This window comes from Jaculus jaculus, chromosome 9 (genome assembly GCF_020740685.1).
Source record: "Jaculus jaculus isolate mJacJac1 chromosome 9, mJacJac1.mat.Y.cur, whole genome shotgun sequence".
Taxonomy (NCBI): Eukaryota; Metazoa; Chordata; class Mammalia; order Rodentia; family Dipodidae; genus Jaculus; species Jaculus jaculus.
This window is the reverse complement of record NC_059110.1, coordinates 136,598,403-136,616,136: the sequence shown is the minus strand read 5'-3', so window position 1 is coordinate 136,616,136 and position 17,734 is coordinate 136,598,403. Positions and strand designations below refer to the sequence as shown.

Genomic DNA, 17,734 nt, shown 5'->3' with positions numbered 1-17,734 from the left:
ATAGAGCTTCCTATTAGCATCTTTACAGGTTACTTTAAACCAATATACAGTCCAATTTGGATATGGTTTGATCTTTACTTTCATCAGGAAATAACAACCTGTGTATGGTGGCACATACCTTTAATCCTAGCACTTGGGAGGCAGAGGTAGGAGGATCACTGTCAGTTCTCTGTAACCTGGGACTATACAGGTCAGTAGGGCTAGAGTGAGATCCTACCTTGAAAAACCAACCAACCAACCAAACAAACAAACAAAAAAAGAAATAGAATTTAAAAAGAATCAGTCAATGGAAAACATAACCTGTCAGTGGTTAAGGCACCTGCAAAGCTCAATGACCTGGGTTCAATTCCCCAGTACCCACGTAAAAGCCAGATACACAAAGCGGCACATACAGTTGGAATTCATTTACAGTGGCTGGAGGCCCTGATGTGCCCATTCTCTGTTTCTCTTCTCTCTCCCTGCTTGCAAATAAAAAAGAAAAGAAAATATACAAGTAGTTCAGTGGTGTTTTACAAGGGGACTAATCTGGGCCTCAGAACAGGGATACTGTTAAGTGTTCACTAATGAGGCTAGGAAGTTTAATTGACATTTGGTCCCTACAAAGGAATAATCCACACTGGGGTAGTCCTGTTTTACAAAAAAGCTATGGGGGGAGTCAAATCCCTTAGGTATGTACTGTGCTTACTAAGAACCCTTGCCCAGGTCATGTATACAGCTTGGCCCTCCATACTCACACACTGCTCACTGGTCTCTGGGATGAACTCCCCCTCACTGTTGATGCTGGTATAGGATCCCTGCCGGGCAATGTGCTGCTGTCGCTCAGGCACGTAGCCAGGAGGAGGAGAACTTCGGCCAGGATTCTGGGAACCTAAAGCAGAGAAACAAGGCTTTTAACAACAGAATTCAGGATACATGGCACAAGAGAAGGAAACACAGGGCCAGGTGGAAGTACTAGACCCTACAGGTCAGGGATATAGCTCAGACACGTCAGGGCACCAAAGTCCAGAATGGCATGGCCCCATGAGGGCCTTCCTAATAGAAAGAAAGCCCCAGGAATGAAGTGGACATTCAAGCATTTATAACTGAGAACCTTGATACAAAACATGACCAAGAATAAAGCCTATGACACTAATTTAAATTGGCAGTCTGACTAGCTTTTAAAAAGTTCTTGTGGGTTGAGGAGATGGCTCAGCGGTTAAGTGCACATCCTGTGCAAGCATGAGGGCCAGAGACCACCCAAGTTTGAATCTTCAGAACCCACAGTAAACAGCTGAACACTGTCTGTAACCCCAGTCTCTTAAGAGAGCAGAGACCCGGGAATTGCTAGAGCTCACAAAAACAAAACAAAACCCCAACCAGCTCTGGGATCAGTAAGAGATTCCAGCTCAAATAAAAATGAACAGAAGCCAGGTGTGGTGGTATACACTTTTAATCCCAGCACTTGGAAAGCAGAGGTAGGAAAATTGCTGTGAGTTTGAGGCCAACCTGAGACTACATAGTAAATTCCAGGTCAGCCTGGGCTAGAGTGAGACCCTACCTCAAAAAAGTTAAAAAAAAAAAAAAAAAAAAAAGGGAGAGGTGTGTGAAGAAATGGCTTAACAGTTAAGGTGCTTGCCTGCAAAGCCTAAGGACCCAGGTTTGATTCCCCAGTACCCATGTAAGCCAGATGCACAAGGTGATGCATACATCTGGAGTTCATTTGCAGTGGCTGGAGGACCTGATATGCCCATTTTTTCTACTTGCCTCTTCCAATCTCTCTCCCTCTCCCTCTATCTCATAAATAAATAAATAAATAGTGACCTAACCTCAAAAATAAATAAATAGAAATTAAAAAGAAAGCTGGGGATATTATCATTAAGCAACGCTTTTCTTCTTAAGTCTGGAAAAATCACATCTCACCACTCCTAGACCAGAGTGTTTCTGACTGACTGTGCAGTTTTCGATGGTCAGAGGAGACAAAAGTGAGGTAAGAAGTCTGCAACTTTCCCCCTTTCTAAGCTTACTAAACAAACTAGAAAAATCAACTTTCAGTAGGTTTTAAGAAAGCATTAACTAGGCTCAGTGGTAAAGTGCTTGCCATGCAAGCATAAGGACCTTCATTCAAATCTCTAGCACTCATGTAAATGCAGGCATGGTAGCATCCATTGGTAATCCCAGTACACTGACTAAGGCAGAGACACTCAGTGTCAGTGTCTGGATTCAGTGAGAAACCCCGTCTCAAAGAAAGAGATTAAGAGAGACATGTGTCTTCAACCTCTGGCCTACACACACACACACACCAGTTAAGGTGCTTGCCTGAAAAGCCTAACAAAACCAGTTCAATTTGCCAGTACCCACACATAAAGCCAGATGCACAAAATGACACATGTGTAAGCCCTGACAGAAACCAAAGCTGCTCTGAGTATAGGGTTAGGGACACTTTATTGTGAATCAACAAAACAATAAATTCAGCCAAGGTGATGTTCCTTTCCTTCCCTTTCTCCTTCCCTTTGGTGTGTCTGAACTTAAGCCTGCTTGTCTTACTTTTCCATTGGTTCCGAAAGCTAGATTTATGCATGCAATCATATCTTCCTAAAATGAGTCAGATGAGGTTCTCTTTTGTGCAACTGATCCCTGATTATAAGAATAGGGACTGAAAAGGTATTACACACTTCACCTAGAAAACTTTTTAAAAGTCTCTTAAGAGGGATTGATTATATAAAGAAAAACTCAGGATGGGGTGATGACCTGAGTTCAGACCCCCAGAACCACATTAAGCTAGATGCATAAAGCTGGAGAGTATGAATCTCAGCACACCCCTGGTAAGAAAGGAGACAGAGTTAAGAGAATCTGGCTAGCTATGTTGGTGAATGCAGCAACAAACAAGAAAGCTGGAAGGTGAGGACCAACACCAGAGGTTGTCCTCTGACCTCCACATATGCACTGTAGCACGTATGTGCCTGCATGCGCACACATACACACACGTGCATTAAAATAGAAAGATATAAATGAATCAATAGATACACAGACTTGCTTATTGATGAGCTATAACATTGATCCAAACTATTCCCAAACAGGATGAATATCCCCATCTGTTACACAGAGTGTCTGGAGAGAGATCTCCCTGGGGTGAAGTATACTGATGCCCAATGCCTCCATCACTAGCTCACTGAACTCTCTCTCTTTCCTGTTTTTTGTTTGCTTGTTTTGTTTTTGTTTTTCAAGGCAAGGTTTCACTCTAGCTCAGGCTGACTTGAAATTCACTATGTAGTCTCAGGGTGGCCTGGAACTCAGTGATCCTCCCACCTCTGCCTCCAAGTGCTAGAATTAAAGGCTTGCGCCATCACGCCCAGTTCTCTTTTCTGGTTTTGCAGGTGGGATGGGGCTAGCTCTTTTGAGGCCACTGCTAAAGACATAGGAGGGCCTGGGGGAAAATAGCAGTTTTTCTGGGCTTTTATTTCCAGCCAGAGACTTTCACTTTTTCCAATCCACACTATGGCCTACAGAGAGCCAGCCTTGTTATCTGATGGGAAACATGCCAAGGGCTATTGTGCACAGGCCCACGGCCTGGAGCAGGAAAGGGAAGTCTCCCTAAACCAATGGCTATCAGAGGAAGCGAATGGAAAAAACAGGAGTTGGCAGAACTGCTCCAGGGTATTTTCAGTTTTGTTTTTATCTTCAGTTCAGAAACTGAGAGCCAATGAGAGGCACATTAGCAGTTAAGAGCAAGTAAGGAAGGGAGCTGAACAAGCCATGATAATGGGCAATAATACTCTGAAGGTCACATATTTACTAATAAAGACAGCACACTGAGCCCGGTGTCTGCTCATTGTATCTCTTTCAGGAGGTACAGGTGGGAGAGACAACTCCTTTCCTGCTCTAGCCTCATGAAGGGGTCCATCTCAGCACCACAACAGAGCCTATAGTAAGCACTCCTCCATTCAGGGTGGCCCACAGCTTTCCAGGAAACTACAAGTAAGAAGCCCAAGATTTGAGCTGTGAGCTGTACAAATTCTTCTCACAATGTTACTCTGCTAGCCTCCTTAGTTCAGAGCAGTAAAGATGAATTCTCACGTGAGTATGAATAATTCTTTTGCTCATGCTCTGCCCAAAAGCTGAACGACAGGGTCTTGGATCCTGGCCCTTCCCAGAGGAGAAGCCTCAGCAGGAAGCTGATGCAGTCAGGAAGTTGCCTCCATAAGGAGTTCTAGGGCTTTGGGTCAGTGTTGTTGTGCAGGTCACTTCAAGCACAAAGAGATTTTTCTCGATCCTTTTCTCTCATGGGGACAGATGAAATAGGAAGAGTAAATCATTTTTCTTCCTCAACAGAAAACTGTAAGTAATGTTTCTCAAACTGCTCCACGACATCAGACTGTAAAAATGCTTCCCAAACTTCTCATATCATAAAACCCTGAGGGAACTGGGTGTGGTTGTACAAGCTTTTAATTCCAGCCAAAGGAGGACTGCCATGAGTTCAAAGCCAGCCAGTGCTACAGTGAGTTGCAGATCAGTCCAGGCTAGAGTAAGACCCTACCTCAAAAAAAGAAAAAGAAAAAAGAAAAAGAGGCCCTGAGGATCTGGGGAGATGGTGAGAGGTTCAGTCAGTAAAGCATTTGCTGTATAAGCATGAGTGCCTGAGTTCAGCACCCACTTAAGTGCTGGTGCCGGTGCGATGATGAAGGCCTAGAATCCCAGGATCTGGGAGGTGGAGACATGCAGATAGATCCTCAAGGCAAGCTGGCTAGCAAAACTGGTAAGCAGTGAGTTGAGTAAGAAAACCTACTTCAACAAACAAGGTAGAAAGTGATAGAGGAAGACTTGTAAAAGAAAAAGGTTTGGTTTGGGTTTTTGTTGTTTTTATTCAAAGTAGGGTCCAGGCTGACCTGGAATTCACTATGCAGTCTCAGGCTGGCCTCGAATGAATAACAATCCTTCAACATCTGCCTCTCAGGTGCTGGGACCAAAGGGTATGCCACCACACCTGGATCCTTCTCAGTTATCTTTTATCCCTCTCCTTATTACCTATTCAGATCTCTAGCTTAAAGATAACCTGATCACAATTTTTTAAAAAAATTATGTTTATTTGAGAGCAACAGACACACAAAGAGGCATATATAGAGAGAGAATTGGTGTGCCAGGGCCTCCAGCCACTGCAAATGATCTCCACCCCCTTGTGCATCTGGCTAACATGGGTCCTGGGGAATCGAGCCTTGAACTGGGGTCCTTAGGCTTCACAGGCAAGTGCTTAACCGCTAAGCCATCTCTCTAGCCCCTGACCCCAATTTTTATGCTTCTTATGCCATCAACCTACCTTTTACCTTTTTCTTTTATAAGCTTTTTTTTTTTTTTAATTTTGTGAAGTAGGGTCTCACTCTGGCCCAGAGAGGCCTCAAACTCACGGCAATACTCCTGCCTCTGACTCCCAAGTGTTGGGATTAAAGGTGTGCACCACCATGACCGGCCCAAATACCATTTTGAAAATGTTTTATTTATTCATTTATTAGAGAGAGAGAATGGGCCTCTAGCCACTGCAAACTAACTCCAAACACATGTGCCACCTTGTGCATCTGCCTTACATGGGTTCTAGGGAATTGAATCTGGGTCCTTAGGCTTCGCCTTACCTGCTAGGCCATCTCTCCAGGCCCCAAATACCTCCTGCCATTGCAAATGAACTCCAGACACATGTGCCATTTTGTATATCTGGCTTTATGTGGGTACTGGGGAATAAAACCCAAGCCAGTGGGCTTGAAAAGCAAGTGCCTTTAACCACTGAGCCATCTCTCCAGTCCACAACCAAACACCCCGAAAGGACTAACTATCCTCACACATCTTCAGTTTTGTAGTCTGGTTTGCCTCACCATGGGACAAAGTGGCAAGACAAGAAAATGGTATAAGAACAGAGGCAAAAGCATTTAACAAGATATACTCTAGAACAAAAAGGAGTCAGAATGTGCCTTCTTTAAACATAGTAGCTGAGGCTCAGCTACATGGTTTAAGGGCACTACCCAACAAACTATGGAAAAATGGTACATAAGTTCAGTTTCAAAGATAGTCCAAATTCCATAGGCAAAAAGAGAAAGAAGGATATTTTCATGTAAGAAAATTCCATCTGCCTATGTGGTGATCTCTCCCCAAGGCTATTAACTCTTTGGAGATAAATTTATTATCAAGAAGTTTTTCCAGTTTTTCACCCTATATACTTGCACTCGCCTGCAGCAAGGAGCATTTGCTGCCTCAAGAGTTCTGGAATGGAATTTTGGGTGTCCCCACTCCACGGTTCTTCTGCCACATCTTGTTGTGAGCTGGAGTCTCTTTACTGATTCTGGAGGCTATCTCAGGTCTGCTCCCCTGAGGGACTGGGGACCATGCCCAGCTATTTCCATGGGATCTGCAGATTTGAACTATGGTGGTCTCAGGTTCCCTCAAGCCCCCATGCTTGTGCAGGAAGAGTGCTTAACTGCTGAGCCATCTCTCCAGCTCCATTGTTAAAAACTATTTTCTTTATTTGCATACACAAAGACTGATATGAGAGAGAATGGGCAAACTAAGGCCTCCAGCCACTGCAAAAAAAAACTCCAGGTGTATGTGCCACTTTGTGCATCTGGCTTTATGTGGGTACCGGGGAAATGAACCCCGGCTGTCCAGCTTTGCAGCCAAGCACCTTAACCACTGAACCATCTCTTCAGCCCCCATTTTTTTTCTTTCTTAGTATAAACTAGAATGGAGTAACTGGCTTGAAAATACAGAATTCAAAGTATGCATATTAAGATGGAAAAAACAAAGAGTGAACATAGTATGTTTTAAATTTTCAAAAACTTCTATAAAAAAAGATTTAATCTGGGGGCTGCAGAAATAACTGAGTCCTTAAAGTACCTGACTTGCAAACATAAAAACCTAACCACGAAGCCAGGCGTGGTGGCGCACACCTTTAATCCCAGCACTCGGGGAGGCAGAGATGGGAGGATCACAGTGAGTTCGAGGTCACCCTGAGACTACACAGTGAATTACAGGTCAGCCTGGGCTAGAGTGAGACCCTACCTTGAAAAACCCAAAAACAAAACAACCAACCAACCAACCAAACAAACAAACAACCCCTTAGCCATGAATCTCAGTATTTACATTGAGAGAGAGAGAGCACAAGTCCGGCATGGTGGGGCATGCTGTAATGGAACACCGGGGAGCTGAAGACAGGCAGACCACGGGGCTTGCCTATTTGGTAAGCAACTCTACCTCAAATAAGGTGGAAGGCAACAGAGGAATGATACCTAAGGTTGTCTTTCTGGCCTTCACATGCACACATGTGCACCTGCACACACACAAAAAAACAAATAAATATGTTTAAACCATTTGAGAAAAAACATAGTTTTGAATGATATTCAAGTCCTGGCTTGATAGATGGCTCAGAGGTCAAGGCATATGCCTGCAAAGCCTAAGGACCTGGGTTCGATTCCCCACGTAAGGCCAGAAGCATGAAGTGGTACATGCATCTGGAGTTCATTTGCAGTGGCTAGGGGCCCTAGTGCACCCATTCTGTCCCTCCTCTCTCTGTTTGCAAATAAATGAATAAATAAATAAAAACAGTAAAAGAAAGAAAGAAACTCAAGTGTTACTGCTGTTGTATGGCTAAATGCATATATTATTTCCACCAAACTACCCTATTAGTACTTTTTAAAAGTTCATGTTGGGCTGGAGAGATGGCTTAGCGGTTAAACGCTTGCCTGTGAAGCCTAAGGACCCTAGTTCGAGGCTCGATTCCCCAGGACCCACGTTAGCCACATGCACAAGGGGCGCACGCGTCTGGAGTTCGTTTGCAGTGGCTGGAGGCCCTGGCGGGCCCATTCTTTCTCTTTCTCTGCCTCTTTCTCTGTCATTCTCAAATAAATAAAAATAAACCAAAAACTTAAAAGTTCATGCTTATGCTCAAATAGTAATGCTACTCTCAGTTCTGGTTAAAGAGTCTTCTCTTTTCAGATGGTGATGACCACCGGGGTGACTCTAAAGTCACCAGTGCTGAGAAAAAGTGGCAGAAAAAGTTCAGCACTAAGTGAAACATCTCTATCACACCCTCTTAGGCTCAGGGTCCACTGCAGAAGAGATATGGCAGAAAAAATATAAGAGCCAAAGGATGGGTAGTACTGCTTATAATGTACTCTTCCAGACACAAAATGGCCTTGTAATAAACTCACAGTGCCTATCTACAAAGACTGTCATAATAGATAGAGGAAAAAATGATGACATCAAAGTTGAAAACAAACTAATTGGGAAAAAGGGATTCAAAGAAAGTGGATTTGGGAGGGGGAAATGGGGGTGGCTGGGTAGAAATCACCATAGGTTATTGTCTATACTTAGTCAATAAAACTTAAAAAAAAAAAAAGTGGGTTGCTCAAAAGGGCCATACCAGAATAAACTGGTAAAGTAAGAAAAGACAAATTTTCAATTCAATATAAGAAAGGATTTCAAGTTGAGATTTTAAAAATTGGAATGGGGCTAGGTATGGTGGTGCATGACTTTAATCCCAGCACTCGGGAGGCAGAATTGGGAGGATCACCATGAGTTCAAGGCCACCCTGTGAATACATAGTGAATTCTAGGTCAGCCTGAGCTAGAGTGAAACCCTACTTTGAAAAACAAAAACAAAAAATCAGAATGGAGTACTCTGTACCCATCTTTGCAAATGTGGCATGGCAGCTGAATTACTTGCATATTACAGTTTCGTAGTTAAGGAAGGAGAGGGAAAACCAGGTAGGAGGCTAAATGGCTAAGGCTTCTCCGTTGATCCCAAATAATTCTAGAATTTTTCTAATCCTCCTTCCTCCCTCCCTCCCTCCCTTCCTTCCTTTCTCTAAGTTTTTACAAGGTAGTGTATCACGCCAGCCAAGGCAGACCTGGAATTCACTGTGAAGTCCCAGGCTAGCCTCAAACTCACAGTAATCTTCCTACCTCTGCCTCCTAAATGCTGGGATTAAAGGTATATACCACCAAATGCTCCTTCATACTTTTGATCTTCCTGTTTCTCTTGACTTCTAGAAAACCACATACGAACCAGCTCATATAGTGCACTCAGATACATGTGGTTGAAAAAGTGTCTCTTATCCCGCTTTTCTGTCCAACCTGTTTGGTTCCAACCTGTCTGGTTTTAGGCCTCCTCTCTATAGTCCTGATTGCCTTTCTACTTCTTTCCTGTGTTCTTTGGCAGGTTCATTTTCTCTTCACCTCTCCTAATTGCCCACTAACAGTCATAAAGTTGTCTTAGGCCCTTATCTCTTCTTATTCCATAGTCTGCACTCCTCCCTGGGCCCATGTTTCAACTTAATGGTCTCCCTCCTCTTTCTCCTAGTACTGACTTCTCTCTGAGCTAAAGACCAACATATTTTTGCAATGCTTGGGATCAAACCCAGTACCTCATGTATGCAAGAGAAGTATCAATTGAGCTATATCTCTAGCCTCAAGACCTCTATATCTTATTTTTAAACATTGACACCTTCTATAATTATAGACAATAAACAATGATAATTCCTTACCCCCTTCTCAACTACTCTTCATCATATACCCCTCTCAGTCAGTCTTTAATTTTGATGCCATCAGCTTTTCCTCCTATTACAATGGTCTTGTGCAAGGAGTGCCAGGTACTAGGACATCATGGATATCCACGCCATTTTGTGCCTGGAAGAGTATATTGTAAGCAGTCCTACCCTTCCTTTGGCTCTTACAGTCTTTCTGTCTCCTCTTCCACAATGGACTCTGAGCCTTGGAAGGTGTGATAGAGATGTCTCAGTACTGAGCATTCCTCTTTCACTTCTTCTCAGCACTATGGTGCCTTTTGAGTCATCCCAAGGTCACTGCCATCTGAAAAGAGGAGCTTCTCTAACCAAAAGTGACAGTAGCATTAATATATGGGTATGGACATTAAGAAAAGTGCTTACTGGGCAGTTTGGCGAGCATAATATATGTATTTAACCAGACACTAGCAGGTGTTACACCCCTAGGGCTCATGACTTTCCCTGTCATAGGTTTTTCACATCAAGCATGTATTCCCTCCCATGGATTGGGCCTCCAGTCCAATTAGTGAGTGGTTGGTTTCCCCCATAATGGATATGCCACTATTGCACCCGTTGGCTCATTTGGCCTGGCTGGCCCAACTTAAAGGTTGCAGTGTCCACTGTTGTTTAACTCCACTGATGACTTCTCTTCCCCATGGAGCTGCATGCAGTATAGCTTTTAAAAACTTATTAATATTTTGTTTTTATTTATTTGAGAGAGAAAGAGAGACACCGACAGAGAGAGGGGGAGAGATAGAGACACAGAATGGGCATGCCAGGGCCTCCAGGGGCTGAAAATAAACTTTAGATGCACGTGCCACCTTGTGCATTTGGCCTACATGGGTCCTGGGGAATTAAATCTTGGTTCTTTGGCTTTGCAGGCAAGCACCTTAACCGCCAAGCCATCTCTCCAGCTCCAGCATAGCCTTTTTCAGCTTTCTGCTAGCTGGTCTACATGGAAGAGGTTTTCAACTCAGTTTTGGCAAGATTTCTCAGTGACCTTGTAACCCAAGCATGTGGAATCTTCAGCAACAGGATCTTACCACTTATTCCTCGTGGGAAATCAAGATCTTGGCAATGCTTTGGGGGCATCAAGGACCTCCCTGGCCAACAACTCACTGGAAGGTATTCCATCCCCAGCACTAAAAATTTTCTAGAAACAACCTATGGCTTCTGGATGCACCACTGTCCAAAAACATAGGTTTCCATATGACTCATTCACACCCTCTTCGATTTTGATTAACCTTCCCCCTACCCTTCCTTTATTCACTCTCTTCTCCTGACCTCACTTAGGCCTTTGCACCCCTAGTAATCTGTTCTTCTACTTACATATATACAATACCATCCCCTTAAGTCCTCCCCTCAAGACCTTTACATCTTAACTGTCCATTTAGTATCTGTGCTTAGTTATCTCAAAGGTATCAAAACTCTAGGTCTGTTGCTTCCTAGCATTTGCAGCCAGGCTCTATTCTGATAATCCTGCCTCAGTGGAACGGCTGGATCATTTACTCAACTCCTCAATCCAGTAATTTACCTGTCTCTCTCAACACCTGCAAATTTAATCCAATGCCACAACAGTTCTTAAGCCATTTGGTCTTATAACCCCTTTCAGTACTTTAAAACTGAGGATGCTTAATATTTTATTTATTGGCAAGAGGCGAGGGAAGAGATGGGGAGGGAAAGAGAATGGACATGACAGGGCCTATTACCAGTATAAACAAACTGCAGACACACATGCCACTTTGTGTATCTAGTTTTACTCGGGTATTAAGGAATCAAAACTGGGCTGTCAGGCTTTGCAAGGAAGCACGTTTAACCATTGAGCAATCTCTCCAGCCCGAGAGAATTATGTATGTGGGTTAAACTGCAGGGGCAGAAAGGCTCTGACACCTTTCCATAGCAGATACTTTCATTCAATGTTTTATATAACACAAGAGTTTTCAAAATGAAGTAGAAAGACCCTAGGAAAACTTGATTCTCATGCTTAGATGCAATATAAAAAGGTAATTAAACAAAAAGCATATATACCCAATGATAGCAGGCTTGAGGGGAAGAAAGGTCTGTCTGGATTCTTCGCAGCTGTATTGTATGGTACTCTTTCCTCCTACATAAAGAGCAGAATCTTTTTTTTTTTTTTTGGTTTTTTGAGGTAAGAGTTTTGCTCTAGACCAGACTGACCTGGAATTCATTATGTAGTCATGTAGTCTCAGGGTGGCCTCAAACTCACAGCAATCCACCTACCTCTGTCTCCCAAATTCTGAGATTAAAGGTGTGTACCACCACGCCCAGCTAGCATCCCTTTTTTTTTTTTTAAAAAAAATGCATTTACTTATATATTTATTTGCAAGGACAGAGAAGGGGGGGGGGGATGGTCATGCCAGGGCTTCTAGTCACTATAAATTACCTCCAGGTGTATGTTCCATTTTGTGCATCTGGCTTTATGTGGGTACTGAGGAATTGAACCTGGGTCCTTAGGTTTCTCAGGCAAGCACCTTAACCACTAAGCCATTTCTCCAGCCCCCTATGACTGGTTTTAAAAGAGAGGGGTTCTAGTTTTTCCATGACCTGCCCTGGAAGAGAAGGGTACAGGAGACAGGAAGGTAAGAGAAAGCTAGAGACTTTGATTCTGAGGCCCTTCCAATGTTCTTCCAAAGTATTTAGTATGCCAAAGAACTTGGGGTATACTATTTCTTTTGTTGGTGTTGTTTATTTTTATTTATTTAGTTGAGAGCAACAGATAGAGAGAGAAAGAGGCAGAAAGAGAGAGAGAGAGAGAGAGAGAGAGAGAGAGAGAGAGAGAGAGAGAGAGAAGAGAGGAGAGTGGGCACGCCAGGGCTTCTAGCCACTGCAAACGAGCTCCAGATGCGTGCACCCCCTTGTCCATCTGGCTAACGTGGGTCCTGGGGAATCAAGCCTTGAACCGGGGTCCTTAGGCTTCACAGGCAAACGCTTAACCGCTAAGCCATCTCTCCAGCCCAAGGTATACTATTTCTTGAGCCTCAACAATTATTTATTTTATTTTATTTTATTTTATTTTATTTTATTTTATTTTTTTGAGACAGGGTCTCCTGTAGCCTAGGCTGACCTGGAACTCTGTAGCTCCAGGCTGGCCTTGAATCACAGCAATTCTCCTACCTCTACCTCTGAGTGCTGGGATTAAAGGCATGAGCTACGATGCCTGGCCTAAAACATTTTTATTTATTTGTAAGCAAAAAGAGAAGGAGAGAGAAATAGGGAGGAAGGGGGGAGACAGAATGTCACCAGAGCCTCTTCCCACTACAAACAAACTTGTGCCACTTTATGCATCTCACTTCACATGGGTATTGGGGAATCAAACTGAGCCACCTCTATAGCCCCTCAGAAATTTTTTAAATATGGGGTTCAGATGTAGCTCAGTTGATAGAATACTTGCATAGCATGAATAAAGAACCTGGGTTTGATCACCAGTACAGAATAAACTGGGAGTGGTGGCACATGCCTATAGCTGTAGCATTTGTAGTTAGGCAAAAGGATCAGAAGTATAAAGTCATCTACAGCTAGTGAGTTTGTGCCTGGGATACACAGGACCTTCCTTACTTAAAAAAAAGGAAAGGAGGGCTGGGGAAATGCATTAGTGGTTAAGGCATTTGCCTGCGAAATCTAAGGACCCTAGTTCAATTTCCTAGGACCCACGTTAAGCCAGATGCACAAGAGGGCACATGCGTCTGGAGTTCATCTGCAGTGGCAAGAGGCCCTAGCATGCTCATTCTCTCTTTATCTCTGTCTCTTCCTACCTATCTCTCTCAAATAAATAATTTTTTTTAAAAGGAAAGGAAATAAGAATTAACTATACTAAGTAATATACAAATACACATCCTATTAACCATTATATGGATTATATCACCTCAGATACAGAACTTCTGCAAAACTCTACTATGTGCTTGTGAGACAATGAATGTCAAGGACAACCTAGGACCCCCATACCACACTTTGACAACCACTGAAATGTAAAAGTCTAGATGTCTCAGATCCATTTGTTCCTTTTTCTGTCTACTATTATCACCAGCATAATTCAGGCTTCTGTTTTCTTGTACCTGACTATTGCATTAGCCTAATATGGTTCCCTGAATCCAGTCTTGCTCCCTCCATCTGTTTTCCACACTTTAGCCAGAACAATTTTTTATGGAATTTATTTATTTATTTTATTTTTTGGTTTTCGGGGTAGGGTCTCACTCTAGTCCAGACTGACCTGGAATTTACTCTGTATTCTCATGGTGGCCTCGAAGTCGTGGTGTTCTGCCTACCTCTGCCTCCCGAGTGAGAGAATGAGAATGGGAGCACCAGGGCCTCCAGCCACTGCAAATAAACTCAGAAACAGGTGCCCCTTGTGCATCTGGCTTACATGGGTCCTGGAGAATCGAACCTGGGTCCTTTGGCTTCTCAGGCATGCACCTTAACCGCTAAGCCATCTCTCCAGGACCCCAGAACAATTTTTTTTTTTTTTTTGGTTTTTCGAGGTAGGGTCTCGCTCTAGCCAGGCTGACCTGGAATTCACTATGGAGTCTCAGGATGGCCTCGAACTCATGGCAATCCTCCTACCTCTGCCTCCCAAGTGCTGGGATTAAAGGCATGCGCCACAGGCCTGGCCAATTTTTTTTAAATTTAAAATTTAATTTATTTGAGAGACTGTGTGTGTGTGAGAGAGAGAGAGAGAGACAGAGAGAGCGAGCATAAATGAATAGAGGCACACCAAAGCCTTAGCCACTACAAACAAACTCCAGACACATGCACCACCTTGTACATCTGGCTTACATGGGTAGTTGGGAATCAAACCTGAGCCCTTAGGCTTTGCACACAAGCACCTTAACCACTAGGCCATCTCTCCAGCCCCAGAGTAATTCTGGAAAATGCAAATCTGAACATCTAACACTACTCTTTTGTAATCACTAAAAGACTAAAGTCTTAATGGATTTTCACTGGCATCACACTTCCTTCTCCAGCTGCTCTCCTTGCTCTCGCTCTCAGATCTTGGGATATCAGAACTTCTGTTTCTCAAACAGTCCACTTTCTCTCTTGCTCTCAGATCCCTGACCATGCTATACCTCCTTCCTAGAGCCCTTGTCCCCAAATCCTCTTTGCATGGCTTCTGTGTGTTCTACGGGTGATCGCCTATGGCTTTCCTGGTCCCAAGATCAGGACCCCTTCTTCAGGGTTACTTTTTTTTACTTTTCGAGGCAAGCCCAAGTGTGCCCTCCCCCCTTTTTTATGCGAGAGAGAGAATGAGAGTGAGAGTGAGAGAGAATTGGTACACCAGGACCTCTATCCACTGTAATCAAACTCCAGACACAAGTGCTCTCTTGTGCTCATGTTCAACCTTGCATGCTTGTGTCACTGTGTGTCTGGCTTATGTGGGATCTGGAGAGTTGGACATGGGTCCTCAGACTTTGCAGGAGCATACCGTAAGCACTGAAAGCTCTCTCCAGCCCCTTCAGTTTTATATTCATGTAGCATCATACAACCTTCTCATCACAGTTTGTATATGCTGTGACAAGTAAATGTCATTCTTTCCACAAGGTCTGCAGCAACAGGGCCTGTATCATTTCAGTCCCCGATTTTCTGGCACATAATAGATTTTTTTTTTTTTTGCAGGTTTCAAAATATTTTCAACAGCTATTTATATGTACATGGTTATTCATAATACAAAGCTCTTGTTGGCAGATCTATTTTTGATATTTTTAATTTTAATAGACACTAAAAAATCCAGGAAATACTATTACAAGTCAAATGAATACAAGCTCTAAATATCAAATTCATGTTATTTTTTACATATCAATATATATTTCAAATATTAGCATGCTTTGAAGAACATAAAGTATATACCAAAATTCCAAAAAAGCATTAAATACTTCATTATCAAATATAGTGAAAAAATTTATCCAGTACAAATACTAGAAATTTTCAAAACTATATTAGGAGGGCCAGAGAGATGGCTTAACACTTAAGGGATTTGCCTGCAAAGCTAAGGTTTCCGGTTCAGCTCTCCAGGACCTATGTAAGCCAGATGCACAAGGGGGTGCATGCATCTGGAGTTCGTTTGCAGTGACTGGAGGCCCTGTCGTGTCCATTCTCTCTCTCTCTATGCATCTTTCTCTCTCTTAAATAAATAAAATATATTTTTAAAACTATTAGGAAACCAACTATTTTATTAAATATTTTTTGCCTATAAAAACAGCACTTTTTTCATATCTAAATGGACTCATTATACCATCTCATAAAATTTAGATGACATCAACTTTCTGTTAATTTTCTCAGGTTATAATGGCCAAAGCATTGAAAGGAAAATGAAATTCAGCATTTTTAAAATTTATTTTTATATTTTTGCTTTAACATAATAGATAATTTGCTAATGAATGAGCAACAATGCAGTTTGATGGGAAAGATAACATGATAAGCATTATAATGAAGATGAGTGTAAGGAATAAACATTTTCGTGGCTTCCACTGCGTATGGGAAAAACCTATGTGTAGTCAGGGTTCTTTAGAAAACAGCCTGGGGTCCTTTCTCGGCCTCCTCTATGTCTCCTGTATATGCATCAGCCTGCCTGGACCTGAAAGACAGAGAGAACTCCCCTACAGCCCAGCCTAAAAGCCCTCTCCCCTTATTCTTACCTATGGAAATCTTCCATTATCTGTCAAGTCTAGCTCAAACAGTTCATCCACAGAATGCACTTTCCAGGTTATTACAGTCACGAATCCAGTCTCCCTAAGTGTGGTTGTTTGAATGTATGGCCCCACAGACTCAGGTTTGTTTGTTTGTTTTTGAGTTAAGGTCTGTCTTGCTTTAACCCAGGATGACCTGAATTTACTCGAGGCATGTGCCATCTTGTACATGTGGCTTTATGTAGGTACTGGGGAACTTTGCAGGAAAGTGCCTCAACCTCTGAGCCATCTCTCCAGCTCTCAGGCATTTTTTTTTTAATATTAAGACTGAACTTACAACTTGAGTCTCCAGTGGGCAGAGAGCCCTGCTGGGGAAGAGGTTATGTCACTAGGGGCAGATCTAAGCCCAGCTCCAAGGTGTGTTCAGAGAAGTTCGAGTTCTGGCTGTTCTTGTTTGCTGGCTGTTTGGTAATGTCTCTTTGTTATGATCAGTGGAAGTAAGTCAGCTTCTTCGGCCACTGATGGTGGTTTCCCTTGGATGCTAACCACTAAGCTATCTCTCCAGTCGGGATTCTGAAGCCTGAAATAAACACTTTCCTTCCATAAGCTGCTTCTGGTCATTAACAAGAAGGTAAGTAACACAGTAGGCCAGGTTTGGAGGCACATGCCTGTAACCCCACCACTCAGGAGGGGGAGGCAGAAGCATCAGGAGTTAAAGTCATCCTGCTCTATATAGTGAGTTTGAGGCTAGCCTGAGCTACATGATACTTGTCTCAAAATTTTTTTTTAAAGAAAGAAATCAGGGCTGGAGGGATGGCTTAGCAGTTAAGGTGTTTGCCGCAAAGCCAAAGGACCCAGGTTCAATTCCAGGACCCACATTAGCCAGATGTATGAAGGGGTGCATGTGTCTGGAGTTTGTTTTCAGTGGCTGGAGGCCCTGGCGTGCCCATTCTCTCTCTCCCTCAAAAAAAATAAAATAAAATCAATTCTCTAATTTTCTTTCTTTCTGGTTTTCTTCTTTTTTTTTGGGGGGGGGGAGGTTGGAGGTAGGATCTCACTCTAGCCCAGGCTGACCTGGAATTCACTATGAAGTCTCTGGGTGGCCTTGAACTCACAGTGATCATCTACTTCTACCTCTCAAGTGCTGGGATTAATGGTGTGCACCACCAAGCCCAGCAATTCTCTCATTTTCTGACTCTGTCCCTTTCTTACTACATCTACCACACCTCAAACACGTATGGTGTTGTTCTGGAACCCACCATTTTGTGTGTGTGCGTGCACGCGTATGTAGGGATTTTTTCCTGTGCCTGTCTCTACTTTATATTTCTTTTACTTTTCTCTTGTGTGTCAGTTATGTTTCCATTGCCATGAAGCTTTCTCTCCTGGAAGAATGTGAGCTCCAAACACTCTTGCCCTTCTATAGGCATCATTGTCACATTCATCTCAGCCCAACAGTTGATACATAAATCAACTTCCTGAAAAAAGGAAGCCAGGATCCAGGAGTACTGAGACACTCACTGTGTGACCCATTTTCTAGATAGACAGGAACTACATATAACTTATATTCCTCAACATTTTT

The 17,734-nt window shown here is 43.0% G+C and overlaps 1 protein-coding gene across 1 annotated transcript in view; it reads right to left on the bottom strand.

The window, feature by feature from the left end:
* Positions 1 to 17,734, bottom strand: part of Map3k3 (mitogen-activated protein kinase kinase kinase 3) — a 100,055-nt gene that overhangs the window by 20,762 nt on the left and 61,559 nt on the right. The window contains exon 7 of the mRNA XM_004655081.2: positions 735 to 868. Coding sequence (XP_004655138.1) covers positions 735 to 868 — 134 coding nt within the window. The remainder of the gene's footprint in view (positions 1 to 734; positions 869 to 17,734) is intronic.